The following is a 21,537-nucleotide window of genomic DNA, read 5'->3' on the forward strand; positions in this document are numbered from 1 at the left end:
GAATAAAACATTGAGCAAATTATTGGGACAAGCACTGAAACAAGGTTGAGTGAAAAGGATTTAGTAATCAGATGGTTAACAGCAGAAATCCAAGAAACAAATGAAGTTAGGAAGTGACAAAGTACTCTGTTCCACAATGAACACTATTTTAATTTTTTGTGTTGAGCACAACCAAAGTCACCATGTCCAACAAATGGAGTCCTTGAAACCCACTCAGCTCAGGGTGAGCCTGTCAAACAGGTACTCTCCCAGGCCATTCTCAGGGGCTCCCAGTCTCTTCAGGTTGGTGATGTGATCTCCCAGCTTCTTGATCATCTTCACTTGCTCATCCAAGTAGTGCCTCTCCAGGAAGTCACACAGCTGGAAGAGGAGACAAAGATTAGCCTCAAGGTACAAACCATGCACCTGAATGTGACATCCCATTACAGATGTGACCATGACCACCACATGGTGATGCCTGTTGAAATGTTAATGTTTTCAGGAGGCAGGAAGATAATTGATCCCCCAGGAGTACACAAACTGATCATTTCCTTCCAAGTTTTTGAAAAGAAAAAAAGGAAGAACTCACATGAGGGTCAGTGTGGCCAGAGGAGAGTTTGTGCAGATCCAGCAGACTCTGGTTCACATCCTTCTCCATCTGCAGAGCTCTCTGCATTGCCTCCAGACCATTGCCCCACTCATCCTGCTCTGGCTTCTGGAGGGAGGGAAGTCAGGAGAGAAAAAAACAGCTCATCTCAGACAGGTGGATCACAGTCCACATCTGATCAGTTCATTATTCCCAAAACATTGCCTGAAATCTAACTCCTGCAATTGTGTTACTGACACCTTTGGATTTCAGTGTTCTTAGAGCTTAAGAAATTTTAGAAACATATACTGAAAAGGGCATTTTAAAAGAGATACTATAATCCAAATGTATCTAAAAATATGCACCAATGGTGGTAATTCCTTGTTTCATTGTTCTATCCCTTTGGATCCTTTTGATCAGCCCATTAGAAACATCTTGGAGATGCTGCTACCTCACACCCCTGTGGATTCTCATTCTTGCCTCAGATTACTATGTCTGTTGGAATTGACATCTGGAGGTTATATAGTTGATCATTCTTACATGGGAATGTTGCTCTTCATCCAGTATTCTGGATCATCCCAATTGCCTATTGCTGTTTCACATGTGTAAACAAGTTGCTTTATTTCAATTCATTGAATTGGAGGTTGCTCACCAAGACAAACAGCATTTAATTGAGACTAAAACAGGTTGGGTGATACTAATCAGTTGACACTCAACTGAAATCTTCAAAGTTTACAGAAGCTAACCTTGACATCCTGCAGGAGGACTCGGCCTCCACGTTTATTCTGGAATTCCATCAGTTTCTCAGCGTGTTCCCGTTCCTCATGGGACTGCTCCTTGAAGAACTCAGCTAAGTGACGCAGGGCAACATCATCCCGGTCGAAGTAAGAGGACTGCAATCAAGGACAAAGAAATCATTGCTGACAACATGAAGTCTCCCAATTCAGAGGAGGAAACACCTCCCTTGTTTAAAAAAAAAACACTGACTCTAATCAGGTGAATTATTTGCAAAGTGACATTATAGCACAAACAGTGATCCAATTGTCCATGCCAGCCAGTTTTACCCAAGCTAAAACTAGTCCCACTTGCCTGGGTTTGGACCCTATCCCTCTAAACTTTTATTCATGTCCAAAGGTGTTAGATGTTGTAACTGTACCTGCAGCTACAATTTCCTCTGGTTGAGGAACCTGCACAAAAACTCCCACTGAAAGTTATCCTCCAGCCTTTTCAAATCTTTCCCAACTCACCTTAAGCATATGCCTCCTAGTTTTGGTAACACTGACAAAATATTTTGCATGTTCACCCTATCCATGCTGTTCGTGATGAGCCTCTACAAGGCCATCCTCCACCTTTTCTTTAGGAAGGCAAACCCTCCAATCCTGTGCATTCCCTTCAATTTAAAACTGCTCCAATTTAATATCATTCTTATAGATGTGTAGCCAGAACTGGAATTGCTCAAGGAGGGGCTTCAACATCCTATTGGAATCTCAACAGGACATTCTGACTCTATACTCAGTAAAGACAAACAATGCTAAATTGCTCCTTAACCACCTTTATAGACCTGTGACAAAACCTTCCAAAAGGAATTATGTACCTGAATCCTTAGGTCTCAATTCTACAATACTACCCAGCATCCTACCATTATTCATACAAGTCCCACCCTGGTTTAAAGGACAAGGTGTCACTTATCCAAATTAAACTCCATCTACCACTTCACCCCAACTGAGAAAACTGATCCAGATATTTGTAATCCAAGATATAGTCTTCAAAAATCCACCAAAATCACCAATTGTATGGCATCCACAAACTTAGTAAACATGCCTCAAATCATTTAGGAACAACAAGATTAGGCCCAGAACCATTCCCTCCACAACATCACTGGCCACAGGCCTGCAGTGCCAAAAGTAACTGAATACAAGATTGGCTTGATTGGAGCCAGTTAGCAAGCTTCCTGAATGCCACATGATCTACTTCACTAATTAGTCTACATTCAGAACCTCTGGGTTGAAATTCTTTCCTTGCAAATGAAGGAAGGAAAAGGGATACTTAAATTCAAACTTAAACATTCAGGAAACTTCTTGTCACTTATGGCCATTTGGAAACAAAACCCAACCTCAGTAAGGGAATCTTTCAACCCAAAAACAGGTTTCTCAGCTCAGTTCAATTTGCAACAAGTTAACTGGTTCAGCACAGTCAGGTATTAGGGCTCATAGTATTACTATGAGGGGCCCAGGTTAGTGTTCCATATGCTCTAGAGATAGATCAAGATATCTGGAGATATTGATTAGGTTATTTATTTAAGATAGCAAATCCAATTAAATTGAGCACAAACTATTTTCAGGTCATATCAATGATGAGACAGCAGCTGATTAGCAAGACCTTCTTTAAGATAAAAAAACACTCCCTTCTATCATCATAAATTGACTGCAGAGAAATACTATATCTTCAATATAATGTAGCCACAGCTTTAATTCCAAAATAAACACAACCCTCACCATGGAGAGGTAAACATAGGAGGAATAGAGCTCCAGGTTAATCTGCTTGTTAACAGCATCCTCGCAATCCTTGTGGTAGTTCTGACACACTTGGGAGGCCATCTTCACTATTACCTAGACAATTCTAGAACTAAGTCTCTCTCCCACAAGCTCTTATATTTATCCTCCTTGGACATCCTGCACTCAACCAGGGAGTGGCATCACCAATGATGATTGACAATCCCGAACAGCCAATCAGGAATCTCCATGAATCCAGGCACTAAAGAACAGAGAGCAGAGACTAAGACCAAGAGCCAATCAGAGATTTGGAACACAGACAGGTTTAGATGATGATTCTGTCATAAGGAGACCATGCAGCCTCTCAGGTCTGCCCCACCCCCCATTCCATTATATCAGCACAAGTCTGTCTCTTCATTTCACATCTTTGCCTTGGTTCTATATCGCATCATATTCTCAACTAATAAAACTCAACAAAACTGTTTTGAACTGTTCTATTAACTTTCAGAATGTTGTGGGAGATAATGTAATTTGTGTGACGAAATCATCATCATGATTAACAGAGCTCTGATTTGAAATTATTCTCCCTTTTCCAGGATTATTTTACCACAGGAAATATTTTTTCTCTAACAGTACAATTAGATCTATCCAAAGTGCCTGAATAATATTCATCCTTGAGTCTTCCACGCTCTTGCAAGGACAAGACTAGTCGATGGAAACTGCACTCATAATGTAACCCCCAGTTTGGAGCTGAGGTAATGCTGGTGAATCTCTGCTAATCTCCTTCAGAAACCCTATCAGAACTGAACACTGTCTTCCAAATGTAGTCTAATGAGAATTCTACACCATTGGAATATAACATGTCTGTGACAAAACCTAACATGCTCTGGTCTTTTTAATTAGGCTTTCATATCCAAGCACTGTCACAGAGTTATGACAGTACCGAGGGTGGCCATTCAGCCCATTGTATCAGTAGCAGCTCACTGAGCATTTCACCAATTGTCATTCTCCTGCATTGTCCCTGTAACCTCCATGTTCTTCTCTTTCAGATCTCAGTCTAATTCCCTTTTGAATGCTTTGATTGAACCTGCCTCCAACACACTCTCAGGCCATACATTTCAGACCCTCACCAATCGATGTGTTAAGGTTTTTTTTCTCACATCACTTCAGCTTCTTTTGCCAATTACTTTAAACCCGCACTGTCTTATTCCTGATCCTTTCCCAAACAGGAACATTGTCCTCTATTTGTTTTGTCTGGATCCCCTGTGAAATTGAAAAGCTCTTAGCCCTTTGTGCTCCAGGGAGAACAACGCCAGCTTCTCCTGTCTATCTTCACAACTGAAATTCCTCAAACCTGGAAGCATTCCAGTAAACCCCTTCCGCTCTCTCTCCAATACATTCACCTCTTTCCTCAAGTCTGATGTCCAGAACTGGACACAATACTCCTTTTGAGGTCAAACTTAAGCAAGTTCAGCACAACCCCCTTGCTCTGGTGCTCTATGCCCCTATTAATAAAGCTCAAGCACCGTGTCCTTCATTTACCACTCTCTCAACCGGTCTTTGCACCATTAATGACCTATGCACAGATGCACCATCCAAGTTCACCCAATCCTGTGCCCACTTTAGAGCTGCACCTTTTATTTTGTATTGGCTCTTCAGGTGCTTCCTGCCATTATTTTCTGCATTGAACTTCATCTGCTATTCCCTTACTCATTCCACCAACTTGTCGATGTCCTTTTGAAAGTCCACACTATGCTGCTCACACTAAGTGTCTTATCACGTACAAATTCTGAAATTGTGCCCTTTATATCAAGGTCTAACTCATTAATTTGGACTGGAAAAAACATGGCTCCCACCCTGGAAGCTGTGGAGCTCCATTACAAACCTTCCCCCCAAGTCCAAAGAACATCCATTAGCCATTACATTCCGTTTCCAGTGACTCAGCCAACTCCACATCCATGTCACTGTGCTGCCTTTTATTCCAAGAGCTTTAACATTGTTCACAAGAGTATCATGTGGCATGCTATCAAATGTCTTTTGGAGGTCCACGTAGACCACATTGACAGCAACCCTCTTGGTTAGCTCTTCAAAAAACTCCTGCAAATTAGTGAAATGTGCTGTTCCTTTATGAGATCCATGCTAGATCTCCTCAAATGATCTTCATTTGTCCATGTGACTATTATGCAATTTTCTACTCCCATCTACAGTACTTACTGTCACTCACCCCACAGCATCACTCTCAAAAGGGGATAGGGACTCTACTCCTTCATCGATCCCATTTAGTAATGGAATGAGAAACCTGATGCTGTAGGACAGTACAGCTAGAAGTTGTAGCCTGGTTTCAGAGTTCATAACTCACTGCCCCATTACTCCCCAAACTCAAAACTATTTCTCAAACAGATTTAAAAGCTCTTCCCCGCCCTCTCCAAATAAAACTTGTGGATTATGCTGATGTTGGGTTTCTAGTTGAGCAAAGCCAATGCTTTGCTTTCAGACCTTCACAATATTGGAGCTGAACAAGTTTGTAACTAGGACCTTGCCTTCGGAGCGTAATCCATTCCACATTCCCATGGTGTGGTCCCTGGCTGAGAGCACAGCTTTAAAACTAAATTGGAAAAGTCACCTGCATGGGAGCCAGAAGGAAGTAGGAAACAGAACAAGAGGGTGAAATGCTTTGAGCCTAACTTCACTTCCTTGGTTGTTCGCATGCTAAGTCTTATTCCCAAGAAATCCTCAGATTACAGATAGGACCTAGTTTGAGTTCCCTCTGCAAACTGAGTCTGAAAGCAAAACCTTTAGTCTGATGCCGTAAGTGTTTTCACTGCTATTTCACAGATGTTGCCCTAGAAGGTGTAATGGTGGATGGAAGGAGATCTGAACAATTGATGGCTTGTCATTGTCAACTAAAAGACAAGAGCACACGTCAGTATTTGGTTGTAAGGTCAGAAAAGGAAAACAAAATGTAGCTAAGTGTCTAAATTCTTCTGGAAAAGAAAGTGGATAACATGCCACAGAATACAAAAGGTAAAGAACTAGAGGACAAACATAACACAAAGCTTTTATTAATATAACCAACACTTCACTGAGAAATCCCTTTGCAGGAACAAATGATGCAACTCTTCCCGTGGAACTGTATCAATGCACACAGAAACCATTTCAACAACTCGCCTGGGCAGGTGTTGAAGTGAGTAGAATTTATACTGTAGATATTTTCCAGTTATGTTTCCCTGGTTGGCCAATACTCAAACCATACAAAAAAAGAGATTAAAGCCAGTTCCACACATTTTATTTCCATGTAGAATGACAGTATAAATCAAAGCATTCACCAGAATTGGGTCATTATATGAAACAGTTTGTTCAATAACCGTAGTCAGCTCAGGGTGAGCCTGTCAAACAGGTACTCTCCCAGGCCATTCTCAGGGGCTCCCAGTCTCTTCAGGTTGGTGATGTGATCTCCCAGCTTCTTGATCAGCTTCACTTGCTCATCCAAGTAGTGCCTCTTCAGGAAGTCACACAGCTGGAATATGAAAGTGAGGAGCTTGTTAATGTGAAGGAGAATCTGCATTCAGTAGAATTTAAAAGAGAGACTTCCCTCAACTGTGATTCTGGGAAGCAATGACAGGGATTGATATTTGAAGCCTCACAGCACTGGAATTTACTAAACGACAAGTCACTAATTTCCCAATTAAGATTTACAAAGCACAAGAAAACAAACTGTTCTGAGGCTGCCTATTGTATATTGAAAGCCACTTGCAGGTTTGTATTTGTTACAAGCCTGCAGTGGTGTCCACTGCCACCTCAACATCCCCCAATTGACCTCATCTACATCGTAGCATCAATCAATTGCCCTTGGGAAGAGAGGGCAAGACCTGATGGAGGCCAAATTAATGTGTCCTAAAGCCACAGGTTTGCCACCATTGATGCTGGCCTTGGTTTCAGAATGTGCAAGAGGAGCAGGTAGATTCTCAAATCAAAGTGTTGGCACAGCTGGAAAAATGGGGCTTCGAGTTGATTTTGTTCAGGATCAGCAGAAAGAACCGAGCTAAAAGCAACACAAACATTCACCTCACAGCTCAGCAAGTTGGCATTTCCTAATCAACAAGGGTCAAGCCCTGAAAAGTTGCTTTCAATAGGATCTAAAGTCTAGAGAGATTGTACATTCAGACAAGATAGAGAGCCCATGGTGTTGGGGTAGTACATTAACAGAGAGAAGATAGTCATCTATTATTTCGCCAGGATGCAGATAAGGGGAACATTCAGGGCATCGTCACTGGCATGTGACCCTGGGGATAGGTGAATAGTGTGAAGGGAAGAGGTCAAGCCTGTACTCGGCATACAAGAAAGGCGACCTCACTAAATGACCCAGGATTCTTTTGGGGATATCACAGGGTATATGTGATATTGGGATTTCTTCTTGAAAGTGAGTGAGTGAGCGTCCAGGACCTGAAGGCATGATCTCAGGTCAGAGGTGAGACAGGAAACCCTTGGGAGTGAATCTATGGAATTCTTGGCTTCAGAGGGTTGTTGTGGTTGGGTCATTAATATTAAAAAAACACAAAGGGAATCAAGATTTAGGAGGACAGAGGCTGGAAAATAAAGTTGAGGTTTCAGATTGGCCATGATTGGCAAAGTCAGACTAGATTTGATGGGTTGAGTGGCCTACTTCTTTCTTAGAGAAAGTATCGAGAAGGTGAAGCACTATTCTCAGGTAAAAGATATTGGCCTAAAGGTTGAAATGCTCAGTTGGAGATACAATTCTTGTTATAAAGATTCAAACTGAGTAATTTTCATACAACTTCAATCACATGGATAAAGCCAGCAGGAGGAACTCACATGAGGGTCCATGTGGTCAGAGGGGAGTTTGTGCAGATCCAGCAGACTCTGGTTCACATCCTTCTCCATCTGCAGAGCTCTCTGCATTGCCTCCAGACCATTGCCCCACTCATCCTGCTCTGGCTTCTGGAGGGAAAAACAGGGTGGGTTACTTTCTTACAAGTGGTGTCCAATCCAGTAAAATTGGTCACAAGAAAGAGGGGCTAACAAGTATAAATTTGCCATAAACCAACAGGGTTAAATTACTTCAAATCCATATGGATGGAAGTTGATTTTAAATGAATTAGATGAGACACTAAATTAATCCAACCTTGACATCCTGCAGGAGGACTCGGCCTCCACGTTTATTCTGGAATTCCATCAGTTTCTCAGCGTGTTCCCGTTCCTCATGGGACTGCTCCTTGAAGAACTCAGCGAAGTGACGCAGGGCAACATCATCCCGGTCAAAGTAAGAGGACTGTGGGAGGAGAGCATCAAAGAATTCACATCACATTTAAAATCATAATATGCAATTCTGTTTCAGAAGTTAAAAAAAAGTTAAAGACTCTTATTTTAAAGTTTGATGGGCAGGTCGCACTTAGACAAGCAAGAGTGTTTACTTTAAGAGGTAATTTTAAACTGAAATTATTGTCAGAGTATGCCACCCCTTGTCCTCAGGATGAGGAATTTCCTGCAGCTTCATTGCTGTTCACAGTGGAACTCACTCCAAGAGAACAGACATCGAGGAGACAGTTTACTGTCAGAAACTGACCAGTCTTTCCTTCAGTAGTGGCAGTTGTTACTGATTACTCACATTCTAGTATCATAACTAGAACACGAGAATTACATCAGTCCCTCACATTGCTAATCAATGTGATATCTTCCTGGAGCAAGGCTCTTCAGAAATCTCAAAACTACAGCTAAGGGTGAAGAATATTAATGAGTACATGTGCAACATTGCACCAGCTATAGCCACCCCATTAGGGACTATTACTTAGATCACGAGCCAGTCAACCTGGCTGTGTTGTTGATTACTTACATAGGAAGGAGCTGAGCTAGTCCAGCATTAAACCCCCACAGAAAACAGCTGCTACAAGGAGCAAGCATCGACTCAGTGTTAACTTCAACAAGAAATCCATCACTACTCAAGTGTTGCTCTCCCAGTAATAGAGTAGAGCTTAAATCCATTCTATTAAACTGGTGAAAATCCAATTTTTCCAAATAGTGATAAGAAATACAACCCTCACCATGGAGAGGTAAACATAGGAGGAATAGAGCTCCAGGTTGATCTGCTTATTAACAGCAGCCTCACAGTCCTTGTGGTAGTTCTGACGCACTTGGGAGGCCATCTTCACTATTCCTGCTTACTATCACCCAGACAACTCTAGAACTGAGCCTCTATCCCACAAGCTTTTGTATTTATCCTCCTGGAACACCCTGCATCCAACCAGGGAGAGGCATCACTGCTCATTGGCTATCGCCCATTGTCAATCAAGACTCACCCATGCATCCAGGCACCCAATGAACAACAGAGAAGGAGCTTAGGGAATGCCAATAACCCAGAGTCTTAGAATTAATCTTGAGGAGGTCATTGTTGTTAGACTAATAGATTCTGACCTAACCCTCAACTTACTGCTGGTTTATGGCTGGATAAGGATGAAGTGATTTAAAAATTAAATCATCTGACCTAAACTGGCCACACAAACAGAAATGTTTTTGGGTGTTGACACTGTTCTAGTCAATGAGGATTTGAGATAAAGGGAATGTCCAGTGGCCACAAGAAGCTTTGTTCAAACTGCTGGACATCACATGGCCACCCAGGTAGACAGTACAGAATGATTATAGGCTGTATCCAACGACAGCAAGTAATAGGCAAGGCAGATGGACTGTTGGCAAGTCTCCCACAGGGAATGGAGTATACAGATAGGTAGGCCTTGCTATAACTATTACAATAAGGCTGCTTCCAATTGTCTGCTTGAACTACTTGCAAGTAGTATGTTCACCCAAACTAAGAAACAGTGGGACAACACTACTATTATAGGACAAGCCAAACAGAGAACAGCCAGGGAATTCCTCGAGGCATGGCACTCATCCACAGATTCAATCAATAAGCACATCGACCTGGAATCAATATACCGACCACTGCAGCGGACAGCTGGAACTGACAACCGGAAGCGGCAGATTCAAACCACTATAAATGCTGGAGGAAAGATCACAGAAGCGCTTCACAGGAGGCTCCCAAGCACTGAGGATGTCACCTAGACAGGGGACGAAATGTCTGCAACACAAATTCCCAGCTCGGCAAACAGAACCACAACAACGAGCACCCGAGCTACAAATCTTCTCACAAACTTTGATATTGAGCAGTTTATTTACAGTTATTATATTTCATAGAAGAGATCAGGTATGGTCTGTTTTTACATGCAGAACATAGAGTCAGTACAGGTCTCCCATTAATACAAACATGATCAAGCTTGCTCCATCCAGTCAGTCACTCTCCCCCAGGGTGAGCCTGTCAAACAGGTACTCTCCCAGGCCATTCTCAGGGGCTCCCAGTCTCTTCAGGTTGGTGATGTGATCTCCCAGCTTCTTGATCATCTTCACTTGCTCATCCAAGTAGTGCCTCTCCAGGAAGTCACACAGCTGGGGAAAAAAGTATGAGGGAAACAGTAGTTCACTCAAAATTTCACGCATCTTTGTACTTCAATGGTATCAGTGCTGATATACTGACAGTTTCATTTAACCTCAGACAACACCATGATCACCTCCAGCTGAAAATTTATTCCTTGAGGAACTCACATGAGGGTCAGTGTGGCCAGAGGAGAGTTTGTGCAGATCCAGCAGACTCTGGTTCACATCCTTCTCCATCTGCAGAGCTCTCTGCATTGCCTCCAGACCATTGCCCCACTCATCCTGCTCTGGCTTCTGGAGGAGAGAAACAGGTGGTATTTCACTCAATATATTAAATAGTACACAAGGATGAATAGATAACTCTTTCCACAAGCTTAATACACATCTCAGTTCCAGTCTAGGAGGATTAAAATACTAAATAAAAACCTAACCTTGACATCCTGCAGGAGGACTCGGCCTCCACGTTTATTCTGGAATGCCATCAGTTTCTCAGCGTGTTCCCATTCCTCATGGGACTGCTCCTTGAAGAACTCAGCAAAGTGACGCAGGGCAACATCATCCCGGTCAAAGTAAGAGGACTGCAAGTGGAGATAAAGTGGGAAGCAAATCTCAATCAGGACCTAACCCACTCACCATCTTGATTTCACTTCCAAGAAATGGAAATTGACAGAGGGATGACAGCAGAAAGTTGTGGATTATGGCCCAAATAGCAGGCTGTTTTTAAAAGCAACTTACTGCAGGTGCTGGAATCTGCAAACAAAAAGAGAAAGTGCTGGAAAATTTGACAAAGGGTCAGTTAAACTCAAAACGTCAGCTCTTTTCTCTCCTTACAGATGCTGCCAGACCTGCTGAAATTTTCCAGCAGGCTGTTTTTGCTCTCCCAGAAATTAAGATAAAAAACTAACTGCAATCCCTGGCCTATATCTTAGGGAGACAGTGTGCTAGTGTGACATGGAGTAGTGAAGGTCCCAGTTGAGGACAGCCATTAGACATCCCTGCACTGCAGGTTAGAAACACTTGTTCAGTGCCGGAAGCTAGTCAGGTCATTGCTCAACTAAAATCGAGGACATGAACGTGTTGACTAACAGGAGGCAGAAATCTCAGTCAGCTACTTCATTACCAACCTCACCCACCTGAATAGCCACACTGTCCTACCATACTCTGCACACAATTGACTGGGCAGTTAAGATAATTCACACTTCAAGTGTGAAAATACAACACCTTTCCTCACATTCAGTAGCTAATACACTCACTCCTCAGGAAGGATCACTGAGTCCAGAATGTGAAATGGTTTCTCTGCATAGACACTGCCAGACCAGTGGAACTTTCACAGCTTCTCATTTCCAGCATCTAGGTCTTTTATCCCCCAATTTGTTTTCTAAATACTCACTTGTTCTGATCAGAGGACAACCTGGTTGATTGGGAAACTTATGTATTAAAAAAAAAGGGACACCTGGATTGGGGAATGTTTCATCATGCAACAGATTTAAAAACCTCAAGACTACCAGTAATAAAACAAAAAGGAGCTGAATTAAGCTCACTCCCTGCAGTCAGTTCAGTCACTCTCCCCCAGGGTGAGCCTGTCAAACAGGTACTCTCCCAGGCCATTCTCAGGGGCTCCCAGTCTCTTCAGGTTGGTGATGTGATCTCCCAGCTTCTTGATCATCTTCACTTGCTCATCCAAGTAGTGCTTCTCCAGGAAGTCACACAGCTGGAAAGCAAGGAGGGGAACTGATTATATCCAACATCAAATGCAGTTTCCTCAGGCACTTGAATTCCCATCAGTATGTGGAGTGGACAGTTAGGTGATGTCATTGACATTACTAAAAACCCTCCAGAAAGTGCTCAGACCTTGGGAACACCAGGATCTTGGCCCACCCCAATTTGACACTCTCCACAATTTAGAAACAGATCTTGAGGCTAAAGGGCCAGATGTCTTAACCTTTTCTTTTAAGCCAAAACCCAGATTTAAATACACCAAGAACTGACATGAGGGTTTGTGTGGTCAGAGGAGTTACAACCATGTTATTTCCTTTTGCACATTGAGTGAATTCAATGCCCCTGTCTACAGGAATTAGTGGGGCACAGTTCCACAGAGATGCCAATCCAGTCACTTTCTTAACTTCGTTCATCTTGGAATGTTGCTGAGAAATTTAGAACCTGCGTTGACTTGTTTCAAATAGTGAAAGCTATAATCAGAGTTTAAAATTGAACCCGTGGAACTTCCAATACTGGTCCTCACTGACTGTGTGCAAGGTTAGACATCCTAATGCAGTAGTTGTGGAATGGAGAGAGGACCTAGGTCTATCAGCTGTTACAGGGACTGTGACACATTATGTGGATTCTTCAAGCTCTCAGACTGGCACTTTCCTGTAGTTATTGAATTAAATCATGTGTAAGGCTATAAAATGGCACCAGAAATGTCCAACCTTTTAGGTTGGATCCTGATATGACAAGGTTGGATCCTGACATCCTCAACCCTTCAGGCACAGTTTAATGAGTGTGTGTAGATAAGCCTTGATCTTTGCATTCAAAAAGAAAAGCCAGTCAGAGTTTAATACTATCTCTAATCAAACTATGGTTCTCCAAATCCTGTCTCTCAGAATCCTCTCCAATAATTTGCCCACCACAGACGTAAGACTGACTGGTCTGTAATTCCCAGGATTATCCCTATCCCCTTTCTTGAACAAGGGAATAACATTTGCCACCCTCCAATCATATGGTAAAACTCCACTGGACAGTGGGGACCCAAAGCTAATCACCAAGGGTGCATTAATCTCTTTCCTCACTTCCTCTAGCAACCTTGGGTATATCCTGTTTTGTGCAGGGGACTTATCTATCCTTATGTTTTTCAAACTTTTCAGCACATCTGCCTTCGCAACATCAACCTGTTCTCGCATATCAGTCTGATTCCCACTCAGTTTTAAAGTATTCATTAAGGACATCCCCTACTTCCACTGACTCCAAGTGCAAGTTCCCTCTGCTATCTGATCAGCCTTACCCTCACACTGGCCATCCTCTTGTTCCTCAAGTGTAGAATGCCTTAGGGCTTTTCCTTAATCCTACCCACTAAAGCTTTCTCATTGCCCCTCCTAGCTCTTCCAAGTCTTCCTTCAGCTCTTTCCTGGCATCCTTGTAGCCCACTAAAACCCTGTCTGATCCTTGCCTCCTCAAACATAAGCTTCCTTCTTCCTCATGATAAGATGGGGTGGCCCAATGGCTGAGTGGTTAGCACTGCTACCGCACAGCACCAGGGTTTGATTCCTGCATGGAGTTTGCACATTCCCTCAGTGTCTGCGGTGGTTTCCTCCCACAGTCCAAAGATGTGCAGGTAGGTGAATTGGTTATGCTAAATTAGCCATGGAATTATGTGCATTAGTCAGGAGTAAATTGGGGGAATAGGCCTGGGTTACTCTTTAGAAGGTTGGTGTGGACTAATTGGGCCGAAGGGCCTGTTTCCACACTGTAGGGAATTTAGTCCAATCTATTGTCACCAGAGTTTCATTCAATCTACTAAGTATGAAGTGATTCACTCTGGAAGGTCAAAATTGAATGCAGAATACAGGGTTAAATGCAGAATTCTTGGCAATGGGGAGGGACACAGGGATCATCAGGTTCATGTCCAAAGATCCCTCAAATTTGCAACCCAAGTCAATAGGGTTATTAAGGCAGCATATGGTATATTGGCTTTCATGAACAGAGGATTGAGTTTAAGAACTGAGGTTATGCTGCAACTCCATAGAGCACTGGTTAGGTCACACTTGGAATATTGTGTTCAGTTCTAGTCACCTCATTAGCAGAAGGCTGTAGAAGCTTTAGAGAGCATACAGTGGGGATTTACCAAGATACTGCCTGTACTCCCTCCCTCAGAGCAGAAAATTCCTGTGAAGGCTTGCTCTCATTTAGTGATGCAGTGAGTTGAGAAGCTAGTGCTGAATTTGAAAAGCCACACCAGCTGATGTTTGATCAGTGAGAGCTGGACTTGGAGGAAAGCTATTAGAGAACAATGCCACTGTTATGTCCACCTAGGACTACATTTAATCTTTCCCTTGAAGGAAAAGCTTTCAGTAGCTAAGTGTTCAGGTTGTCCAAATGCCTGTCTTGCATTATACTGGAGAAAGTTTACTTCATAAGCCGAGGTCAGTGTACATAGCATGTGATGTAGGCATAAGACAAGTTGCTGCCAGGGGGAAGTAATGTGACCAGATTTAACTAGCGATGTAGACCAATGACAGGCATTTCACAGCCCAGACTAACTCAATCCAACAGTAGTTTATTTACAGTTGGTAAACTTTATGATCAACCCAGAACAATTAACTGATTCCACAGCAACAGTGTTTCACTCTAGATCATATACAAAAAAACAATTTCATCCCTGCAGTCAGTTCAGTCACTCTCCCCCAGGGTGAGCCTGTCAAACAGGTACTCTCCCAGGCCATTCTCAGGGGCTCCCAGTCTCTTCAGGTTGGTGATGTGATCTCCCAGCTTCTTGATCATCTTCACTTGCTCATCCAAGTAGTGCCTCTCCAGGAAGTCACACAGCTGGAAGAGAAAAGATAAAAACAGGGTATTGAGGAACATGTGCACTCCATTTGAAATAAAGTTGGTGCCATCATGTAAAGTTTCTACATGAATTGCAGCTTCATGTGCTTCCTAATACATGGATCCATAGTCTGACCTCCACCCTCTTTACACAGAAGTTAGTTGTCCACTTAATTAGATTTGAGCCAGTTTTCCAAAGTATTATTGAAATCAGAGAAACTCACATGAGGGTCAGTGTGGTCAGAGGAGAGTTTGTGCAGATCCAGCAGACTCTGGTTCACATCCTTCTCCATCTGCAGAGCTCTCTGCATTGCCTCCAGACCATTGCCCCACTCATCCTGCTCTGGCTTCTGGAGGAGTGGAAGAGACAGATACTTCTATGAACTAGCAGGTCAATAGTTACAGCATTGAACCCATGGAATCAATGGTTTCAAACATTTGTTGCCACAAGATCCAGTGAAGCTGGTTAGAGTATAATTAAACCCAACCTTGACATCCTGCAGGAGGACTCGGCCTCCACGTTTATTCTGGAATTCCATCAGTTTCTCAGCGTGTTCCCGTTCCTCATGGGTCTGCTCCTTGAAGAACTCAGCAAAGTGACGCAGGGCAACATCATCCCGGTCAAAGTAAGACGACTGGGGGAAGGGACAAAACAGGATTTGTTATTTCAAATCTCTAGATAGAGAAAAGATTCAACAGTGGAGACTTTTCCAGAACCCCAAATATATTTGCTTGAACAGGGATCAGCACCAATTGTTAGGTTCAGCCAGCAAGTTCATTAACGTGAAATTTCACATCAGAAATAAAATTTGTAAGCAAAGTCTAAGCATATCCTTAATCCACATGCTCCTATCCATTTCTCAGTATTATTTTCAAAAGGTAGGTTCCACTATTTTAGTTCCAGGTTCTCTACAGTACAGCCCTAAATATTGATATTGCAGTGAACAAGACCTCAAGCAACAGATCAAACCTTCACCTGCAGTGAGAAGTTACAAGTTAGAACCCTGACTTTTCTTCCTGGAATTTTAGAAAAGGGTTATGAACTAGAGGTTACTTTTTAGTCTGTCAGGCAACAACTGAAGGTAAACAGATCAGACAAGTTTATTCAGGAAGCCAGACTTGAATGTTTAGGGATAGGTGGCTCTGGTCAGAGTCCTGTAGATATGTACAAGGTGATCACATTGTTTACAACAGGTAGCAGGAGTGAACTAATGACACCAGTACCTAGAAATTGGTTCCAGCAAGTCTGGAAAGACCTGTGGTCAAATAAATGCTCATCTTGGCAACTAGAATCTCATGGAGAAGAGTCTGTCAAGGAGGGGCCAGAGTCAGAATTGGTTTGATAGAAAGTTTCCTTGAAAAAAGGTTGCAAAGATTTGAAAACTCCCTATCTAACCTCCCATGAGCAGTTTTCAGGACACTCAGTATAGAGCAACCAAAATTACAAGTATTATTGCTTTCAAGTGAATGGAAGGTGATCAAGAAACTATTTATGCCTGTAGGACAAAACAAGTAATCTGGTCAGTTTTGTTACTTTTGTTTTCCTTGTATTATAAAGTGGTAATTAGGTCTAGAATCAAAAAAAGTTTTTGGGTTTGTGATATAGGTTAATTTAAATACATTAGTTTTTACCCTACTAAAGTTACCTATACTGTTAGGTCAACTAAGTATTGAGACTAGACTGTCTGGGAATTGCTATTCAAAAAGTCTGGCTACAAACCACTAGTCAATTGAGGGTCTTGCTATGTTACAAATTCCAAGGCAGAAAAGCTGATAAATGAACTTAGTCTCCAAATCATTACAACACCAACATTGTCAGAAGCAAAGCTCAGACACAACCAGGTTGGGCTTCATCAGCTGAAGATACTTTTAGTTCAGAGGTACTTAAATCCAACCAGCCAGCCATTCAGAAATGTTATCACATCTCCAGAGCAGATAAGCTTTATACCCTTGAACCAGAAGGTTTGTGTATAGATATTAATACCCCTTAACAGCCCTTGTTATTTTAAGCAACCACACGTCCTGGCAGAGTGTGGTATTTCAATTAAGAAATTCTATTACAGAGGAACAAGCACAACCACTACATCACAAGACCTCCTGCCCAGCTGGTTTGAGATCTCCTAATCAGCTAGTTCATAGATGACAACAACAAATCCTCCAAAGGATATGGGACATGAACAATTTGAAGCCTCCAGTCAGCTGTTACAACATATGCCACTCACTCAACAGTTAAGTAGAACTAGAACTGACTAACACTCCATAGGAAAGCCACATATTCCCAGAATAGAAAACCAATCTAATTTCAGGCCACATCATTAAACTCACAAAGTCCTAACTTTTTCAAAATCAATTCTCAGGAACACTAAACTCACCATGGAGAGATAAACATAGGAGGAATAGAGCTCCAGGTTGATCTGCTTGTTAACAGCAGCCTCACAGTCCTTGTGGTAATTCTGACATACTTGGGAGGCCATCTTCACTATTCCTGCTTACTATCACCTAGACAACTCTAGAACTAAGCCCCTCTCCCACAAGCTCTTACATTTATCCTTCTAGGTCACCCTTCACCCAACCAGAGAATGACATCACCAATTATGATTGACATTCTCTGATAGCCAATTGGAAATCACTTTTCAATCTAGGCACCAATGACAAGGGAGATGAGGCTATGGAATCGGTGAAGAGACCCAGGGCCAATCAAAGATTGGAATACAGAGAGGTTTGGGAAATTAGACTTGATGATGCAATTGCTTTTGGAGTGATAAATCCTCAACACACTGCAAACTAAGTAGCTATTTGGAGTTGGATATGTGGTGTAGTGGCACTATTTATGCCTATAAGATTAGAAAATGTTGTGTTCGAGTCTTAATGTTCCTAGAACTGGCTGCTTAGTGATATCTATAGTGGGACAAGAATTGATTGATTTAAAAATGATAACTTTAGTGAAGCACTTTTTCAGCACCTGACACAATCTGGTTCTTTTTGCCTCTGCTGTTTCTCTAATATCCCAAGTGTTCACAACTAGTTTCATTATAGAAGATTTAAAAGGGACCTAAAGGACAGTTTTTTCACACAGAGGTGCTGCGCGCATGGAATGAGCTGCCAGAGGAAGTGGTAGAGGTGGGTATAATTACAGCATTTAAAAGACATTTGGAGAGGTACATGAATATGAAACGTTTACACGGTGTGACAATACTATGGCTTTAAAAGGTGTATTTTGGCCTTTTTTTTTAAGTGAAGAAAGGTTGAGAGAGAGGTGCCAAGCAGTCTACCAGAACCATTAAAATAAGCAGCTTTTTTTTGATGTTGGAACAATAGAAGCAGCCTGAACGAGTTGGGTCAAGCACTCACAGAATCAGAATTTTTAGATTTAATTTTCAGCGGCTGCTGTGGTCTTGAAGCTGAAGGTGGAAACCCGTTTCTTCTCTCTCTGTTACAGTTAAAAGCTACGGTTCTCTTTCTGCTGCTAAAATTGTGTATGAGGCAATCTATTTTACTGAACTTGCCTTTGCTTATTTTGTTTATATTTTAATTGTTGTGTAAAAATCAAGTGTGTTTTACTTAAATGCGGTCATTTGAACTGCATCTAAAATGCAATGCCTTACACTTACACTTAAAATTAACAAAAAATAGGGTCCAGATTACCTCATTAATATATAATATGGTCCATGACAAGGGTTATGGGCCAAATGCAGGCAAATGGGACTAGTTCAGTTTGAGATACCTTGTTGGCATGGATGAGTTGGACTGAAGCATCTGTTTCCGTGCTGTATGACTTTATGTGGTTCAGTCCTGGATTAGGTGATGAGATGTGTTCCCCTGGATTAAACTCTGGGTTAGTTGGGCCAGATTTGGGGGGGTGGGGGTAAGCCTATGATTGGCAGCAGGAACAATCAATCACCATCTAGGCACACCTCCTGGGACACGAATGGGCACAGCTGACCTGCACAAACAGAAAATGTATCAGAGATTGACATGTCCTTGTCAAAATGGATCTGAGATACAGGGAATATCGCAATGGACTTTATCCAAACTGATGGACATCACGCGGTCGCTGAATGCACACCAGAGACATTGATGAATGACTGTGGTGACTGGCTCTGTGGGAATAGGTGCTGTTCCTGGTTTACTCTGTAGCTGTCCATCTAACACAAACCATAGAGAGTCCTCTGTTATTCTTGAGTCAGATATCTGAAGTTTATTTACAACACTAAACATTTATAACAATACACTGCTATAATATCATGATACAACATTGAAGGCGAGGTTGAAATAATCTTTTTGCCATGTGTCTCTGCGGATAACTCTTGATTGGTGGCAAATATCAGAACATATGGGCAGAAAAAGGTAAAGAAACCGCGAAACCTTTGTTAGTCATTTCTATCTTGTGATTTAGGCATCTTTTGTACATCTTTTATTTTAGCAGGATGAGGTCTAATACCAGCTCAGTAGATTCAACCAACTAAATTGATTTGACAGTTTGTCAAGGCCATAATTCCTTGCTACTGTCGTGAGTTGAAGGTTTGTGTTTTGCTAAAGTCTAGTTCTTTCAAGAATAGTATCTACAAGACATATATCATGACAGGTTCTAAATGATGCGGTCCTTCTATTGGCTATCCTGGCTGACAAACTGTTCCAGACTTCATTAGCATGGTTTCTTGCTTTGCCCTTCACACACAGTTGGGTTACAACTTGGACTTCTGACAGATTTGAGCTCAATCTGCTCACGTAGAACACAACTTGCACATTTCTTTTAAAGGATGGGCACTGCTTTGGTAGGTGAGACAAGCCACATCTGATTCAATGTTTGGTGGAGTTGTTCTACTAGCAGATGTTACTGGCTTGTCAGAATAGCTTTGAACTTGCTACCTTCACTTAGCTGTGCATTAATGGTACATTCTTAATGTTCACCTAGAAGTGTTTGAAAAGGAGTTGATAGATGTATGGATAATGGCAAATTCCAAAACTCTTGCAATCAGCTTCACTGAAGTCATTTTTCATCTCTCCTTCAAGCTCTAACTACAAACTGGCCCATCATTGCCCCTGGCCAGTGGCAGTATATATCAGAAATGCCAGATGATGTTATCCTTCCCAACCCTGCAGTACCCAAAGCCAGAACAGGTTTTACTGCATACCATTGTCAGTTAACTACTGATCCAAAATGTAAGATTGATTCTTTCTTATTCCAACTGAAGCGCTGACAGAACATCAATGGTGTGCTAATCCTTAGTTTATAAAGGTTTCTTTCCATCCTTTTGATCTTTAAATGGCAGCGTATTTTGCTTTCCTGTATTTTTGTTGGGTAGATGTCCCAGCCCTTTCTAATAGCAGGTTTTGCTGCTGATGGCATCTATACCAAAAGTGTGATTATATGGTAACAGTTCCTGTTCACTGTCTCTTCCTTTGTTCTTAGACTTAAAGAGTGACTATTCTAAAGTGTTTAACTCCACCACAAGCTTGTTTGAATAAGTCTCCTGCTGCTCTGAGTTCCCTCTAAGGCAGAGGAGGGGTAGTATATAGCAGAGACAGACCCTCTGCTCTAACTCATCCATGCTGAGCAGATGTCCTAAATTAACCTAGTCCCATTTGCCATTTTTTTTTGGCCCATATTCCTTTGGACAATTCCTACTCATACCAACCCAGCTGCCTTTTAAATGTTTGATTAACCCAACCTCCACTACTTCCTCTGGCAGCTCATTCCATCCTCTGACAAAGCCCCTCTTTCCCCCTCAAACTGATGCTCTCTAGTTTTGGGCTCTACTACCCTGGGAATAAGTGACTTCTGTTCATCTTATCCATGCCCTTCATGATTTTAAAACCTTCCATAAGATGGTCACCCCACAGCCTCTGCTCTGGGACATAGCTTCAGCCTATTCAGGCTCTCCCTACCATTCAAAACCCTGACAACATTTGTAAAATCTTCTGAACTTTTAAAGTTTAAAAACACAGTATCTTTCCTACAGCAGGGAGACTAGAATTAAATTATACCACTTTTGGAATACTGCCGTGTCATGTACAACTGCACAGCCCAACTCCTCTGCCCAATGCACTGAGCAATGAAAGAAGGCAGGCAATCTTCACTGTCTGACTCTTTCAAGGAAGAGCAACTTGCACCCTCTAGGTCTGACTAGATTCTCCAGGGCCCTACCATTAGATGATACAACTATTGGATTTGTCCAATTTAAATCTCACCCAGATTTGAGATTTGCTCTTACCTAAAATGCACACCAATAGCTGGCCTACTTGAATAGGCTTTGTAACACACAGTCATAACAATCCTATCTCTGGGATGGGTTCAAGTTCCACCTGCTCCAAAGGTGTAATAATATCCACACAAGCTGGTTTGGAAATCAAAAAGTGAAAAGCAAAATTTCCAATCCAAAATTCATTCAATTCATACTCCAATTCCTGGAATTGGGGACCCAGTTGAATTTTTCCAGCTTTCCCAATACCCCTCAGGTTTCACTGACTTACGATTTCCACCCCCCCCCCAAA

General features: G+C 42.1%; 3 protein-coding genes across 3 annotated transcripts; all 3 read right to left on the reverse strand.

Annotated features, from left to right (window-relative positions):
• Positions 1 to 213: 213 nt before the first annotated feature.
• LOC140489095 (ferritin heavy chain, oocyte isoform-like) lies at positions 214 to 3,162 on the reverse strand. Its single transcript, XM_072588333.1, has 4 exons — positions 3,061 to 3,162; positions 1,312 to 1,458; positions 569 to 694; positions 214 to 360 (listed from the first exon to the last, which is right to left on the reverse strand). The coding sequence occupies exons 1-4, from the start codon at positions 3,160 to 3,162 to the stop codon at positions 214 to 216; spliced, it is 522 nt and encodes a 173-aa protein (XP_072444434.1).
• Positions 3,163 to 6,326: 3,164 nt separating this feature from the next.
• On the reverse strand, positions 6,327 to 9,218 carry LOC140488989 (ferritin heavy chain, oocyte isoform-like). The gene is made up of 4 exons (XM_072588218.1): positions 9,117 to 9,218; positions 8,201 to 8,347; positions 7,891 to 8,016; positions 6,327 to 6,574 (listed from the first exon to the last, which is right to left on the reverse strand). Exons 1-4 carry the CDS (start codon positions 9,216 to 9,218, stop codon positions 6,428 to 6,430), a joined length of 522 nt encoding a protein of 173 aa, XP_072444319.1. The 3' UTR covers positions 6,327 to 6,427.
• Positions 9,219 to 10,356: 1,138 nt separating this feature from the next.
• Positions 10,357 to 17,516, reverse strand: LOC140489096 (ferritin heavy chain A-like). The gene is made up of 6 exons (XM_072588334.1): positions 17,415 to 17,516; positions 15,531 to 15,677; positions 15,267 to 15,392; positions 10,932 to 11,078; positions 10,669 to 10,794; positions 10,357 to 10,512 (listed from the first exon to the last, which is right to left on the reverse strand). Exons 1-6 carry the CDS (start codon positions 17,514 to 17,516, stop codon positions 10,357 to 10,359), a joined length of 804 nt encoding a protein of 267 aa, XP_072444435.1.
• Between the last annotated feature and the right edge of the window lie 4,021 nt (positions 17,517 to 21,537).

Source organism: Chiloscyllium punctatum, chromosome 18 (assembly GCF_047496795.1).
Source record: "Chiloscyllium punctatum isolate Juve2018m chromosome 18, sChiPun1.3, whole genome shotgun sequence".
Lineage (NCBI taxonomy): Eukaryota > Metazoa > Chordata > Chondrichthyes > Orectolobiformes > Hemiscylliidae > Chiloscyllium > Chiloscyllium punctatum.